Raw genomic sequence first — 15,010 nt, forward strand, 5'->3', positions numbered from 1 at the left:
ATTAAGGAAATGATTATCACAAAAGTCAGGGTAGTAGTTATCCCTGAGAAAAAGGATAGAGGAATATGAAGGCTTTTCAGGTGCTAATAATGCTCTGTTTCTTTACCTTTGTGGTGGCTAAATGGCTGTTCTCTTTATTAATTGTTTGTTACACTGTGTATGCTTTATTCTCTCTGTATGTTTTGCGTTGAACCATATGAAATTTCCATTTTTGAAGGTCAAAAAAGTGAAATATTGGCAATTTCATGTCGCTCAACTAATAGGTTTTCTGTTACAATAAAATTGCAAAAAGAAAAAAATAGTTTGTTCTCATATGACAAACAGATGCTGAATGTGGAGATAAAGGCACAGTAAGACAATTAAGAGAATCAAAATGTACTTCACAGGTAAGTCAAATGTTTGGTTTTTAATTTCTAAGCAAAATACTAAAATATGTTGTTTCCATTTTAATTTCAGACTTAGTCTAATTAAGATTATTTATGTGAGGTCTAGAAGTCATTAGGTAGTAAATAGGTTGGTGGTGTTACAGATTCTATCCCCTGGAGCAGTTTTATATTAACAAAAGTGAATCCACAAAAAGTTCACATGCAAATATGCCAAAGAGTTATTATTTACTAAGTGACAATAAATATTGAGACCACAACTAAATCTCAAGTGAAGAAAACAATTTTGTTTGGTGACATTGAATGAATTGCTGTGGCAATTCAAGATCACTGTTTGCTACAAAAAATATTTTATAATATTGGAAAGCTTTAATGGTGATTGACACAGACACAATATATGTTAAGTAGTGAATCAACAGAACATAAAATTGCAAACTGTATTACCCTACCTACTTAGGGTCAAAGCAAGGGAAACAACACAGTAGTATTCTGATGTAAAGAAATACAGGGAAAAAGCACATTTTAATCATTTTGGCAATTGGGGTGTGGCACAAATTGTAATGGAATTTGGTATAAGAAACATATTTGAGAATTCACATTCCTAGTCTACAAAATGAGGTAAAGAAAAATTAGTATTCAGGTTCTCAATCTTTGCAAAGAAGGTAGTATAATGGATTATTAAACGAAAAAAGTACCAAGAGCATAATGAGAGCAAGATTGCTTCAAAGTAAATTGCTTTTCCCTTTCAAGAAATTAACATGATACAATTCATCATCCAGAGTATGAGGTGGAAATTTTTAAACTCATTCTTAATAATTTTTCTTCCTCAATTTTGAGTACGCTCTGATAATCATATACTCTTTCAGGTAGGAATGGGGGAGCTGGGAAGAAAAGAAAAATTAGATAAAAATACTTTGCCATTTTTGGGACATGTGTAGTTCATTTTGGTATTACTTTCAGTAGTTACTCTTATTTTACTAATTTCATCTATGAAATGATAACATCATGGATTAAAGTAGTATTTTCCACTTCACACATTTTTATATATGTGATTTTTAATGTAGTAACAACATTCATTTTTATAGTTATCTGTTACTTCAAAATTGCAGGCTATATTTACAGAACATTTTGAGAAGCCAAAAGAAAATAATAATGATGAAACTGAAGAAAGGACTGAAAATTTTCAAGGAACTCCTGAAATTCCTATATTTTTGAGAACTCCTGAAGTTGTGAAAACACCTGAATCTTTGGAGAAATTACAGTTTCCAAAAACCCCCTCATTTGAAATGTAGGATTTTAAGTAATAATTATCATTAAAGTATCTACATATATTGAGTTATATAACTTATTGCTATAAATAGTAAAATAGTATAGTACCTATAATTTTAAAAAACTTTTATCATGGAAAACTCCAAACTTAACAAAGGAGAGATTGGTATAATGAACCTCCATGTACTCATCACCCTGCTTCTACAATTATTAGTGTTCTACCATTCTTGTTTCACAAGCCCTCCTCTCTGTTTTTCCTATAACATTTAACTGAAGATGGAATAGATGCTGAGTATTTATCCAGGGCAACAGTATATTGATTTAAGGTTTCCAAAGGATGAAAATTTTGTGGAAAATTTAAAATGTTAAGCTTAAAAGCACCTGTCGTATATGGTAGACTGTGGACCTATCATTGAACAATTAATGTTTCAGTAGTCATTTTTCTGTATGTTGTAGTATCTGAAGCAAGAATTGTCATTCTGTTAAATAAACTCTTTAGACATAAATATCTCTATCAAGATTAACTGTTTAACTTTGGAAACCACAGATTTGCAGTCTGCAGCCAAGAAAATAGTTCTGCATTTAATCTTTTAATTTAGTTCAACTCTTTCCTTACATAGCACTGAACCATGAGGTTCCTCTAAACATAGGTCAAACGTATTTCTTACTTGTGTTCTACTTCTGTATTTTAAATTATTGGTAAGATTTTTATATTTGAATGTCATGTTTACTGAATCACAGCATGTTCAAAGTGGAACTCATTTATCAAATATGAGAACTGAAAAAGAATGTGGTAATTGTTTGCTAACCTCTCCGTGTCTTATGGATGAGAAACTAGGGTTTATAAAAGTTAAGTGACTCAGGGTCAGACAGCTAGTTATGTCGGTATCTCCAGACTTCTATTTTATTTAACAAGTAGGTTTATAGCAAGCATTATTTAGGTGAGTCATTGTTCTAACCATTTTAGAAATACTCCTCATTTGATAATCACAACAACCTTATGAGATAGAGGAATATTATTATTATTCTTATTTTATAGATGAGGAAGTAATTACAGGTGATACAGCTAGTCAGTGATAGAGTTGAGATTCAAACCCAGGCAGTCTGGCTTCAGAATCCATGCTTTTAACTACTTTGCTGTATGCTGCTCTGTGTAATTATTTTTCCCAAATCATTACCTTTTATAGTTTAATTCTCTTATACGACAATCTGTAATGACTAGCTTCTCATCAAAAGTAAACTCTTGTGACTGACTTTCAAGATCTGGAAGAGTGGGTAACACTGGGGTTAAAACTTTGGAGTTTGAACCTGAATTGCTGCATTCAAATCCCAACTCTGACACTTATTGGCTAAATGCCTTTGAGCAAATTATTTAACCTTTCTGTGCTTTAAAATCTTCTTGTGTAAAATGGAAGTGATAATAATAGTGCTTATTTCATAGGGTTATTGTGAGGAATAAGTAAGTTAATGCCTACAAAAATACATGAAATAAAGCCTGACAGTGCATTTTCAATAGTTATAAACTATTAATCCCAAATTGATGGTTCTGCATTATTTAACATTATTCTCCACTCCAAACCATCTTCTCTCCATGGGTTTCTCCATCCAATAACTCTAATTGCGGCCTTTCCCTACTGTCATAATTCTTACCTCTATGCCATTGCTTATGGTGCTCACTGGTCTCCAGTGTTTAATAATAGATTTTTATAATTTTGATTATTTATTTCTCTGTAACAGAAATAGAAATACAGTACCTGAAGGTCAAGCACAAAAGGAATCCCCTGGATTTTCTTTTCTTATGAATTATTCTTCTCAGTCACCTGGATTGAATTTATTTGATCCTTCTATATTTGATTCAGAAATCCCATCAGATCAGGTAATAAGAGAAGGTGAAATTTTATTTCTAAAATTACACACTGTTAACCTCAACTAATTTTAGTTCTTTAGTGCCAAACTGTCATGAAACAGAATACAAAACAGGCAATTTTAAAAAAATTCTGAGTATAGATAATATAGCAAAGTTCCCCATTGTCTTTTCATTTTCAACTTTAGGTGTCCCAAATTGATGTCTGCTTATAAAAATACAATCTCTGGTAGGAATGATTTAAATTGCAATTAGAGGCAGTTTAAAAATGAGTTTGGCTTTATAGTTAGTATGTCTAACTGCTAAACCAATTTCACATATTCTCAGTGTGGAAAATGCTCCAGGTTATAAGTTGGTCTTTTCAGCTATGTATGTATACATAGCAGCATTATTATCAGTTAATTACAAAAGATCTAAATAACTTCTTTCTAATATTGGTTTCTGCTGTTCCTTAATAGAAATCATGATAAGTGCTTGTTTATATATTTACTCATTAAAACCTTAAGATGTGCTTTATCAGTAAAGACAATATGTTTAGTGGTTAAGGTTAGATAACTTGGCTATGTACCGAATATGGGATTTTGGGTAAGTAATTCTCAGTGCTTCAGATTCCTTATCTATAAAATGGAAATACTAATAGTTATTGGTATATTATTTGTGAATATAAATGAATTTATATACATAAAGACTTACAAATGTACCCATCACTTAATGCTGTGTATCAACTGTTATATTTTTATTGCTCATTTAAATTAGACAAATTTAGCCAATTTTATGTGGATTAGACTATTTTATCCCTATACCTCCCACATCATATTGATTGAAATTTATAGATGGATGACATAGTACTATACATTTCATAGTATTTCATGTCATCTTTTGTCTCAGTTTTATTTAAATGCTTATTTGTAAAACAGGCAATTCCTAGAATGGTGTGCTGTGCATGAAAAAAACAGTTTCTCTACAATATAATTCTCATTTACAATAGTAAAATAAATGCAGAATATATGTATGTTACCTTAACAAGAAACAGGTACATTTTGGATAAAGAAAACCACAAAAACTTTATTTTAAAAAATGATTTGAATATATAGAAATATATATGAAATAGCTGTCTAGAAAGCAAATATTACATAGATGTATTTTTCCTCAAAATAATTTATAGATTTAATCCAATTCAAATCTAATTGGAATCCCAGCAAGACTGTTTTTAATGTTTTGTCTTGTTTTGTTTTGTTTTTGTGGTGGTAGGGTTGAGAGAGGCGATTGACAAAATAATTATTAGTTTTTCTGGGGGAAAAACTGGTCAAGAATAATCAAGAAAATTTTCAAAAAGAAAATTAGTAATAAAATGGAATTCTAAAAAAATACTTAACTAAAAAGGAGACATAAAAGGAATCGAGTAATTAAACACAAAGGGAACAGACAGGAAGTAGTAAAATGGTAAACCAAAATAAGAGCTTTTCAATAATTATATCAACCAAAAGTGAACTAAACACTCTATTAAATGGCAAAGGTTGTGACTGGATAAAAAAGCAAGAGGCGATAAAACTGAATTTAATTAAAAAAAAAAAAAAAGTGAGACCCTACTATAAGCTATCCACAAGAGATACACCTGAAAAGTAAAGATAGGTTGAAAGTAAATGGGTGGAAAAAGATATACCATGAAGACTGTAAGATGTATAAAAAGCCCACAGTGGTTCTATGAATATTATTTTATGTCATCTTCAAGACCAAGAATACTACTAGAGATAAAGAGGGACCGTTCATAAAGTTAAAAGGGCCAGTTCTTCCTAAAGATTATCATAGATGCATATGTACCTGTTAACAGCTTCCAAATACATGAAACAAAAATTGACAGAATTAAATGGAGAAATAGGCAAAAACACAAACATAGTTGGGGATTGTTAACACTCTCTCAGCAATTGATAGAATTAGACAAAAATAAACAGTGAAGATCTATAAGATCTGAAAACCACCTTTGACCCCCTTGATTAGTTGGCATCTATAGAATACCACATCCAACAACTGCAGCATGTAAATTTTTTTCAAGTGCCAATGGTACTTTCACCAAGGTGGGCCATGTGGTAGGCCATAAAGAAAATCTTAATAAATATAAAAGCATTGAAATCATACAGAATATGTTTTTGAACCATGATGGAATTAAATTAGAAATCTATAGCAATAGACTAGGAAAATCCTAAATACTTAGACCATTGCCCAAAGACGAAATCACAAGAAAAACTGGAAAATATTTTGAATTGAATGATTATAAGAATTCAGTATATCAAAAACTATGGGCTGTAGACAAAGCCAAAATAAATCCCTAGCTTTAAATAATTTAATAATTTAATTTAAATAATCAAATTAATAGAAAAAAAGGTCTAAAATCAATGGCCTTAGGTTCCACCTTGAGAAGCTAGAATAAGAGGAGCAAACTAAATTCAAAGTAAGTAAAATGAAGCAAATAAGAAATATAAGAACAAATTAATGGAAGAGAAAACAATAGAGAAAATTAAGAAAGCTGAAGCTGGTTCTTTAAAAAAGTTAGCAAAATTGATAAACCCCTAGCTAGACTGTTAAAAAGAAAGAGAATGCAATTTATCAATTTTAGGAATATAGGAAAGGATATCACTACAGATCATACGGACATTAATAATAGAATATTATTAAAAAAACATTTAGTGAAGGGGATTATCACTGTCTACATATTAAGGCATCCTATAAATTTAGAGTAATCAAAATAGTATAATAATGGTGTAAGAATTGATTAGACTGAAAAAAGAAAGTTCTGAAACAGAGGAACTTAGAATGAGATAAAGATGGGACCACAAATCAGTTAAGGATAAATTCGGCACTCATCTTACAGTGTTCACCAATTGAAGTTACAGATGCATTAAATTCAATAAAAAATGTTAACCATATAATACCTTGGAGAAATATAGGCAAAACAATTACCTAAACATAAAAACAGTGGAAAAAAGTAATAAGAAAAAAAAATTGGGTTTGGTTGCATATAAAAATTTAAGCTTTGATATGTTAAAAATTTATAAAAGGCAATTGATAACCAAAATTTTAAAAATGGTTCAAAACTGAATGGTATGTCCATGTGGGAGGATATACTACTGCCATTAAAAATCAAGTTTCTGAAGAATGGCAACACAGAAAAATGCTTGAGGCAGTATTAAGAGGGGAAAAAAAGACAAAAGACTATCCTGTATATAGCATGATTCCATTTTCTTTCAAAGAGCCTGTCTTATAGAAAAAATAGACTCTTTTGGCAGCAAAACTATTCTGAACTGACATGGAGCTATCATAGTTCTTACTACTTTTATATGCATAGAAATAATACCAAGGGTGTAATTTGTGAAAGGCCTTTAAAATAAAGCAAAAGTTGACAAAAATTTTAGGTCATATTAGTATTCTAAACTAGGAACTATCATTAGTACTGTACATGTTGCCAATTAATATTTTTATCTACTGCCAGAATAAAAATGTTAGGCTCTATTTTAATCATAAGTAAATGACAGGTTTTGAAGATATATTTACTTTTAAGTACGGTAGTGTGCTATATAGAAAGTTGTTATTTTAAGCACTCTAACTCTGCTTATTAGAAGAACTAGGCTTTATATAAAAGTTAAATAAAGCAAAATTTGGTTTATGTTCTTATTTAGATTCAAAATAAATGCTATGTATACTGTTGTACTGATTTCACAAATAATATTTAATGGAAATTATTTTTCAGTTTAGTGAACATTATTCTCTAGGAAATTTAAATCCTCTCTCATCACAACAAGAAATTGGTAAGTGATTGGAAGTTTGCTACATATAAAAACTTGTCAGCTTTATACATTGGTATTTAGTTTGTCTCTAACTGATTTTCTTAGATGCTCACTTTAATCTTTAAAAAATTACTGTTACTTCTGCACCACTCACTGATCATCTTTTAGCAATTTAGCTTCTGTTTTCACTACCCTACCAACACTTGCTTTCTCTGAGTACCTAATGCCTTTCCAATTATCAAATGTTATGTTTTGTTTGCATTTAATTTTATATTCAGCCTCTTTGCAACATTTGATACTGTTAACTATTCTCATTTCTTTCTGGAGATTTTGGGTTTCCTCTTCTCTGTCTGGTGCATACATTGCACTAGATCATCTTTCTTCTTCCATCCCTTAATTAGTTAAATCATTCTATATATATATATATATATATATATATATATGCGCATATATCTTACATTAGGCATTGCTTTGGGCTCTGGGCATAGAACAGTGGACAATAATGCAAAGTTCTCATAGCATTTATGACCTGGTGGGAAATATATAAAATAGACAAATGAATATGTAATATGTTAGGTAATTCCCTAAGCAGCAGTTGTTTCGGTTGAATTGGCAGTTAGACTCACAAGTTACAATCTACTTTTAATCTAATACTCCATTTACTTAGATTTGATTAGAAGATAATAGTAGGAACACCATCTTTAACTCATCAAGAGGCCCATCAGCTACTCAAGTATAAGCTTTCTTTTGGCACCTCACCCACATGGGGCATGTAGGACAATCAGCATGGTGTATGTAGGTAACCTTGTCACAGAAAAGTTGCAGCCTCATTTCCCCATCAGTCTTTTATACTCTTCTAATTATGAGGCCCAAGGCCTGTATGGTAGCTCACAGGGTCTCTAATTCAGGTGCAGTCCCACACAGCAGGCAAGGCAGTAACAATATTCCATTTTATCTTAACTTCATATTTTCTAAGAAAATGGTGCTGTGAGAAGTTACCTGGTTATTTTCCTAGGTTAAGTTTGGGTCAGCTCAAGCTTGATGTTAATTCTTTACTTGCAGGTAGTGATAAGTGCTGTGAAGAAAAGTAAAGAAGAGTAAGGGCAATAGGGAGTACTTGGATTGGAAAGGTGATTGCTATGTCACAAGGAAGTTGGAAGGCTTTTCTAAAAGGCCATATTTCTGCAGAGACCTGAAGGAGGTGTGAATACAAGTTACAGGGAAAAGTGTTCCAGGCAGAGAGTGTAAAGACCTTGAGATGGGAGCATGCTGAGCAAATTTATTGAACAGCAGTAAACTGGTATTTTGGAATGGAATAAAGGGGAAACAGTAGGAGATTAAATCAGAGAAGCTGGCAGGGGTGCAAATCTTTGTGCAGGGTCTTGTAGAGCATTAAGGACTTTGGGTGTTTTTTTTGTTTTGTTCTGTTTTGTTTTTTTCTTAGTAAGATGGGAAATCATTGGAGTGTCCATTTAAGCAAAGGACTGGAATGATCTGACAGGGTTCAAGAAGAATTACTCTGGCTGCTATATGAAGAATAGATGGTATGGAAACAAGGATGAAAGCAGGGAGAATGATTAGGAAACTATAATATAATCCAAGTAACAATTGATGTACCTTGGATGGTGGCAGTGGAGGTCAGATTTGGAGTATAAAGTTGTCTGAAGATAGAATTGGAAAGTAGTTGGATATATGAATCTGGAATTCGGTGCAATGGAGACATAAATTTTAGAATTCTCATAATGGTATTTAATGCTATAAGACCTGATGGAATCTACTCATTGTAGACATGCTTTAAGTATCAGCCATCTAAAAGTTTAAATCTGTTTCAGTTCTCTTCTTTGACACTATCATTCACTTGACACTTACTTACTTCTGTGCTTTTCAGTATTATAATACAGGTGATGACAAAATTCCTATCTTCCCCCAGTGGCTTTTCTCCTCAACTCTAGGACCTTATTTCTGGTTGTGGAATTAAAATCTCTTTATATCTAAGACATCTGTTGACATTAACAACTCAGCATATCTCAAATCTAACTTGTTTTCCTTTTGATGTCCCTAATGGTATTTCCATTATTCTATTGCCAAGATTCAAAACATTAGTGATAATTTTAACTCCTCTCTGTGCCTGTGACTACATTCAACTAGTCAACAAATTTTATCATTTCTATCTCTAAAATATTTATTATTTTCTCTTTTCATTGATACCACTATATTTCAAACTCTTACTACTATTTACTTAAGCTGTAGCTATTTTCCTTTGTTTAAGTTTTATGGATGTGTACTGAAGTCAGTCGAAAAAATGAAGTGAGGGGGAAAGAGGAAGAACTCACATATGCATGTGGTTATCAGTCCGTCCATCCATCCATCCATCCATCTGTCCATCCATCCATCCACCCATCCTACTGTTGGTTGGCTCAGCTCTATTTAGCTATTGAATTAAAATGCTTAAAAATATAAAAAATATGATTATAAATATATGAAAATTTTAAAGTGGCACAAAGTAAATTTTTATGCTTAACATACTAGTTAAATTTGTTCTCTATAGAAAAAAATGTAAGAACTTAAAAGACTTGTTTCAAATAAATCTTTGGATTACTGTATGTTTTTATTGCTTAATAATAATTGATTTAAAATTATAATTAATATGTTGAAAATGTTTTTATATTTATAGTTTTAAATATTATGAATGAAAGACAGTATTTTTCCTAATGGCAATTCTGGGAATCACTAGCCCAAAAATTTTATTTGTAAAGATTATTTTTAAAATTCTTTTTAAAACCATAGGACTCTTCACTGTTCCTTCAATTTTTGTGAACAGTGCCATAAACAGTATACTGTTGTTAACAAATAATAGTTGGTTAAGTTTGATTTATGTAATGTCTCTCAGATCTAGAATTTTTCTCCGTTCTCATTGTTATGACAGTAGGTTAGTTCAGACCTTCCTCACCTATTTCCTGGACAATTGACATTTTTCCTTTCTGTTGTCCTCACTTCTAGACACTCTCTTGTTCCAGCTTTTCTACTCATTCCTTCATGAGTAATCCTTTTAAAGCACAATTCAAATCATGTCATGTGTCTGCTTGAAAACTTAATGACTTCCTTTTTACCTACCAAATAAAGTCCAGATTCTATTGTTGAACATTAAGTAATCTTTCCAAACTCATCTTCAGTAATTTCCTTTTATACTTCTTCATTAGTTCTCAGTGCTTCTGCAAAGTTGAATTGATTTCTGTTACTCTTATTATTCCATGTACACCTATTTCTGTGCCTCTAGACTATTCTCTCCATCTGAGGTATTTTGCCCTACTCTCTACCTTATATACTATTTCTCTATGTACATTTTATATACTTAACTTCAAATTATTTGAAAGTAGAGCTTAAGTTTGAGTGTATTTTAACCTTCCATAGTACCAAGGATAGTGTCTTACACATAGGAATATGGTTAAATATTTGCTTAATAATGATAAATGATTAAGTGTTACTCTTTTCATTGTATGTGATCTATAATTTAGTAGGTTAGGCAAACTTTAAATAATGTGAATAACATGATATTGTAATATTTCTCTTCCTCAGGAAACTTATTTGGGAAACCTGAAGAAGATGCTTTTACATTTTCTTTTCCATCAGACTCTTCAACTCATACATTTGGAGCTGGAAAAGATGATTTTAGTTTTCCATTTTCATTTGAACAGGATAAAAACTCAGCACATACTTCCTCTTTAAAAGGTTTTTCATCTTCCTCACAAAGTACAACACAATTTACTTTTTTTTGAACTGCTGATTTCTTGAATTGTTTTACTGCTCTATAATTATTTAGAGCATAAATCTCCATTATTAAAACATTTTGTTTTGTTGTTACCATAATATTATTTGATTATATTTATTTAAATATTTAAAGAAATTAAACCTCTAATTAAATTTTGTTTTTATTTGTGGCATTAACTAATCATTATTTATTTTCATTTTGATTTGTAAACCATATTCAGGCAGAAGTTTTATTAATTTTAATAGAATTTTATGCTTTTTCCATTAATCTTTGTTGTAAATATTAAGTCAGATTCTCCCCAGAATCTAAGTTTCATTCTTGTAGTACTTTAAGTGCTTTGAAAAGAAAAGAATTCCTTCAGGTTATCAAGAGACCATTCAGTGATAACTGCAGAATTTTTGCTGAAGTTGACTTTAGCTATTAAAAAATTTAAAAATTGCTCAGGTTCACTTATGTTTCATTGTTGCAGTATATAGATTGGCACTCTAGTAATAATCTCAAAGAATTTATGCCTGAATAAAGTCTGTGTTATTTTCTTCTAATACAACAAATGGCAAAAGGAGTGGCTATTCTAAAATCCTTTAATGGAAGGAAATTCAATGTGAAGGGCTAAAGTACTTTCTGAAAAATGGATTGTTGTTTTAATGGTGATACTATTAATATAATTTTCTTGCTTAAACCTTTTTTGAAGAGCATTTAAAATTTTGTTACCTGTTTTCAACAAGAAATTTCACTTTTATATTTTTTATGCAGTTTGCTATGACAACATATAGCTTAAATGAAGATATTTAAAATTTGATGAAATAGTATAAACATATTGCTCATTATCTTTGTATTTTGTGTTTTCAATTAGTTGTATTAGGTTATCATGTAATAAAGAGTCAGACTCTATTTTTTGATGTTTGCTTCCAGCTTTTAAGTCTCCCCCCTTCCTCTTATTAGATGTGCAAGTTAAGAAAACCCAGGTGCTTCCTCCTTTGATGCCAGCAGAAATTTCATACTATGCATAGGAACTCTCAACCCAGCCCCACCCCCTTATCCAAAATAAAAAACCCAAGCCAGTGTCCTTTCTCTGTTCTCTTAAGCCATTTTAGGACCAGCTCAAGAGGCCTGCACTACTATCCATAGAAAATCCCATTATGTGGGTACTGAACATTTTTATACCTTACTGATGTTTGTATGGTATCACATAGTCTCAACATCAGAACTAAATTTGGGGTGAGGGTCCATCTTGCCTTTGAAGTGAGCTGTAAGATCACAATTCAAATTAAGTTAAGCTTTATTAAATCAAACCTTCTCAAAGACTTAAAAAGAAGTCAGAAAGATGATATAGCTAATGATACAAAAATTTAAGAAAACTTTATACTGTGTAAAAAAATTCACTACTGGTTGAAAGATGACAATTTCAGTTAAAAAGCTGATTTTTTTTTCATATCAAGTAATTATTCTGATTTGACCCTATGACTGAATTCGGTAGTGTGAACACTCCAACATTGTTTTTCTCTTTAAAAATTGTTTTGGTCTCTTTAACAAATAGTATTGGGAAAACAGGATATCCACATACAAAAGAATAAATTTGGATTCCTACCTCACAACATATACAAAGTTTAACTCAAAGTGGATCAAAGACCTAAATGTAAGAGCTGAAACTATAAAACTCTTAGAAGCAAACATGGTAAAAATCTTCATCATCAATGGATTCTTATATATGACACTAAAAGCATAAGCAACAAAAGAAAAACAAATTGGACTTCATCAAAATATAGAACTTAATGTGCATCAAAGGACACGAACAAGAAAGTGGAAAGACAGTTTACAGAATTAGAGAAAATTTGAAATCATATATCTGATAAAGGTCTAGTATCCAGAATGTAAACTTTTATAGCTCAACAAGAAAAAGATATCCCAATCAAAAAATGGGTAAAGGACTTGAGTAGATACTTCTCCTAAGAAGATACACAAATGACCAGCATGCACATGAAAACATGCTGAACATCATTAGTCATAAGAGAACTACAAATCAAAACCACAGTGAGATGCTATTTCACATTCACTTAGGATGGCTATAATTTTTATAAGCCATAGTAATAAAAATAGGTACTGGTACTATAGACATATAGACCAATGGAACCTGATTGAGAGTTCAGAAATCAACACTCACAATTATGGCCAACTGATTTTTGATTAGGGGGCAGAGACTGCTTAAATGGGAAAGAATACTCTCTTCAACAAATGGTGCTGGGGAAACTGGGTCTCCATATGCAAAAGAATGAAGGTGGACCCCCTACCTCACACATACAAAAATCAATTCAAAATGGATTAAAGGCCTAAATATAACAGCCAGAATTATCAAACTCTTAGAATAAAACATAGGGAAGCATCTTCAGGACGTTATGTTAGGCGATGATTTCTTAGACTTTGCATCCAAGGCACAAACAATAAAAGAAAAGATAGATGAATGGGACTGCATCAAAGTCAAAAACTTTTGTGTCTCAAAGGAATTTATCATGAAAGTAAAAGTAAAACTACACAATGATAGAAAATATTTATTAATCACATATCTGGTAAGAGTTTAATGTCCACAATATGTAAAGAAATCCTACAACTCAAAACAGACAAGCATCCTAATCAAAGAATGGGCAACATATTTGAATAGACAGCTCTAAAGAAGATCTACAAATGACAAAAAGCACATGAAAAGATGCTTAACATCATTAGCCATTAGGGAAATGCAAATCAAAAGCACAATGAAACAATTTCACACAAACTAGAATGGCTATTTTTAAAAATATGGAAAATTGCAAGTGTTGGAGAGGTAGAGAAATACGAGCATTCATTCGTTTGGTGGGAATGTGTGGTCGTTGTTGACTCTTCTGGGGGGGGGTGGCGGCCGGTTGCTAAATACCGGCGGCGGGGGCTCTTTCCCGGAGGCGAGGGCGAGGCGGGGTACTGGGCCCGGTCCCCGGCGGTGGCGTGCAAGGTGTGGAGGGCGGCGAGAAGAAACAGGCTGGACACGTTTCTTTTAGGGTGAGGAAGCCAAGAGAGTTTAAGCCAAGAGAGTTTATTAGGGGAGAGTACAAGCTTATATCGGGCGGTTTAGAGGGCGGGGTAGCTGTAGGGGTTGAAGGCTTGGATTGGTTCTGAGAGGGCGCGGAGGTTGTTTGAAAAGGGGCGGGAGATGCTCCGGTAACGAAGAGGGTGGAGGGTGCGGGTAAGGCACGGGGGGGGGGGGGTTCCTCCGGCAAGCCCTCCCCAACGGTTGTACTTTGGGGTGAGGAAATGGGGCCTGCATTCGGCTCCACTTTCTCAGGCCCAGGGGGCCGTGGAGGGCGCTACCACCTGTGCCCCACTACCTTTCCTAGGGGCTGATCAGTTCCCCTGGCCCAGGCCCGCCAAGTCGGAACTCGATAACTGTGTCCCGCAGGAATGTAAATGGTGCAGCCACTGTGGAAGACGGTAGTTCTTCAGTAAGTTAAGTACAAAAGTACCATATGACCCAGTAATCTTACTTCTAGGTATATACCCCAAAGAAATGAAAGCAGGAACTCAAACATATTTGCACACTAATGTTCTTATCTTTTGGCGATTGTATTATACACAATCTCCAAAACATAGAAGCACCCCAAGTGTCCATCAACCAAAGTATTGATAAACAAAATATGTTATATAATAAATGGAATATTATAATGGAATATTATTCATCATAAAAAGTAATGAAGTTCTGATACATGTGACAAAATGGATGAACCATGAAGGCATCATGTTGAGTGAAATAAGCCAGACACAAAAGGACAAATATTGTATTATCTCTCTGATATGAAACTATTAGACTAAACAAACACATAGTGTCAGAAACTAGAATATAGTTTAACAGGGGCCAGTGTAGGGGTAGAGAATGAAGTTAATGCTTAACTTGTACAGAGATTCCATTAGGATTTTTGAA

The 15,010-nt window shown here is 32.5% G+C and overlaps 1 protein-coding gene across 1 annotated transcript in view; it reads left to right on the forward strand.

Annotated features, from left to right (window-relative positions):
• Positions 1-11,074, forward strand: part of C4H14orf39 (chromosome 4 C14orf39 homolog) — a 72,757-nt gene extending 61,683 nt beyond the window's left edge. Inside the window, exons 13-17 of the mRNA XM_037835331.1 lie at positions 325-386; positions 1,493-1,671; positions 3,384-3,528; positions 7,262-7,319; positions 10,875-11,074. Coding sequence (XP_037691259.1) covers positions 325-386; positions 1,493-1,671; positions 3,384-3,528; positions 7,262-7,319; positions 10,875-11,074 — 644 coding nt within the window. The remainder of the gene's footprint in view (positions 1-324; positions 387-1,492; positions 1,672-3,383; positions 3,529-7,261; positions 7,320-10,874) is intronic.
• Positions 11,075-15,010: the final 3,936 nt, after the last annotated feature.

Source organism: Choloepus didactylus, chromosome 4 (assembly GCF_015220235.1).
Source record: "Choloepus didactylus isolate mChoDid1 chromosome 4, mChoDid1.pri, whole genome shotgun sequence".
NCBI classification, from domain to species: Eukaryota; Metazoa; Chordata; class Mammalia; order Pilosa; family Megalonychidae; genus Choloepus; species Choloepus didactylus.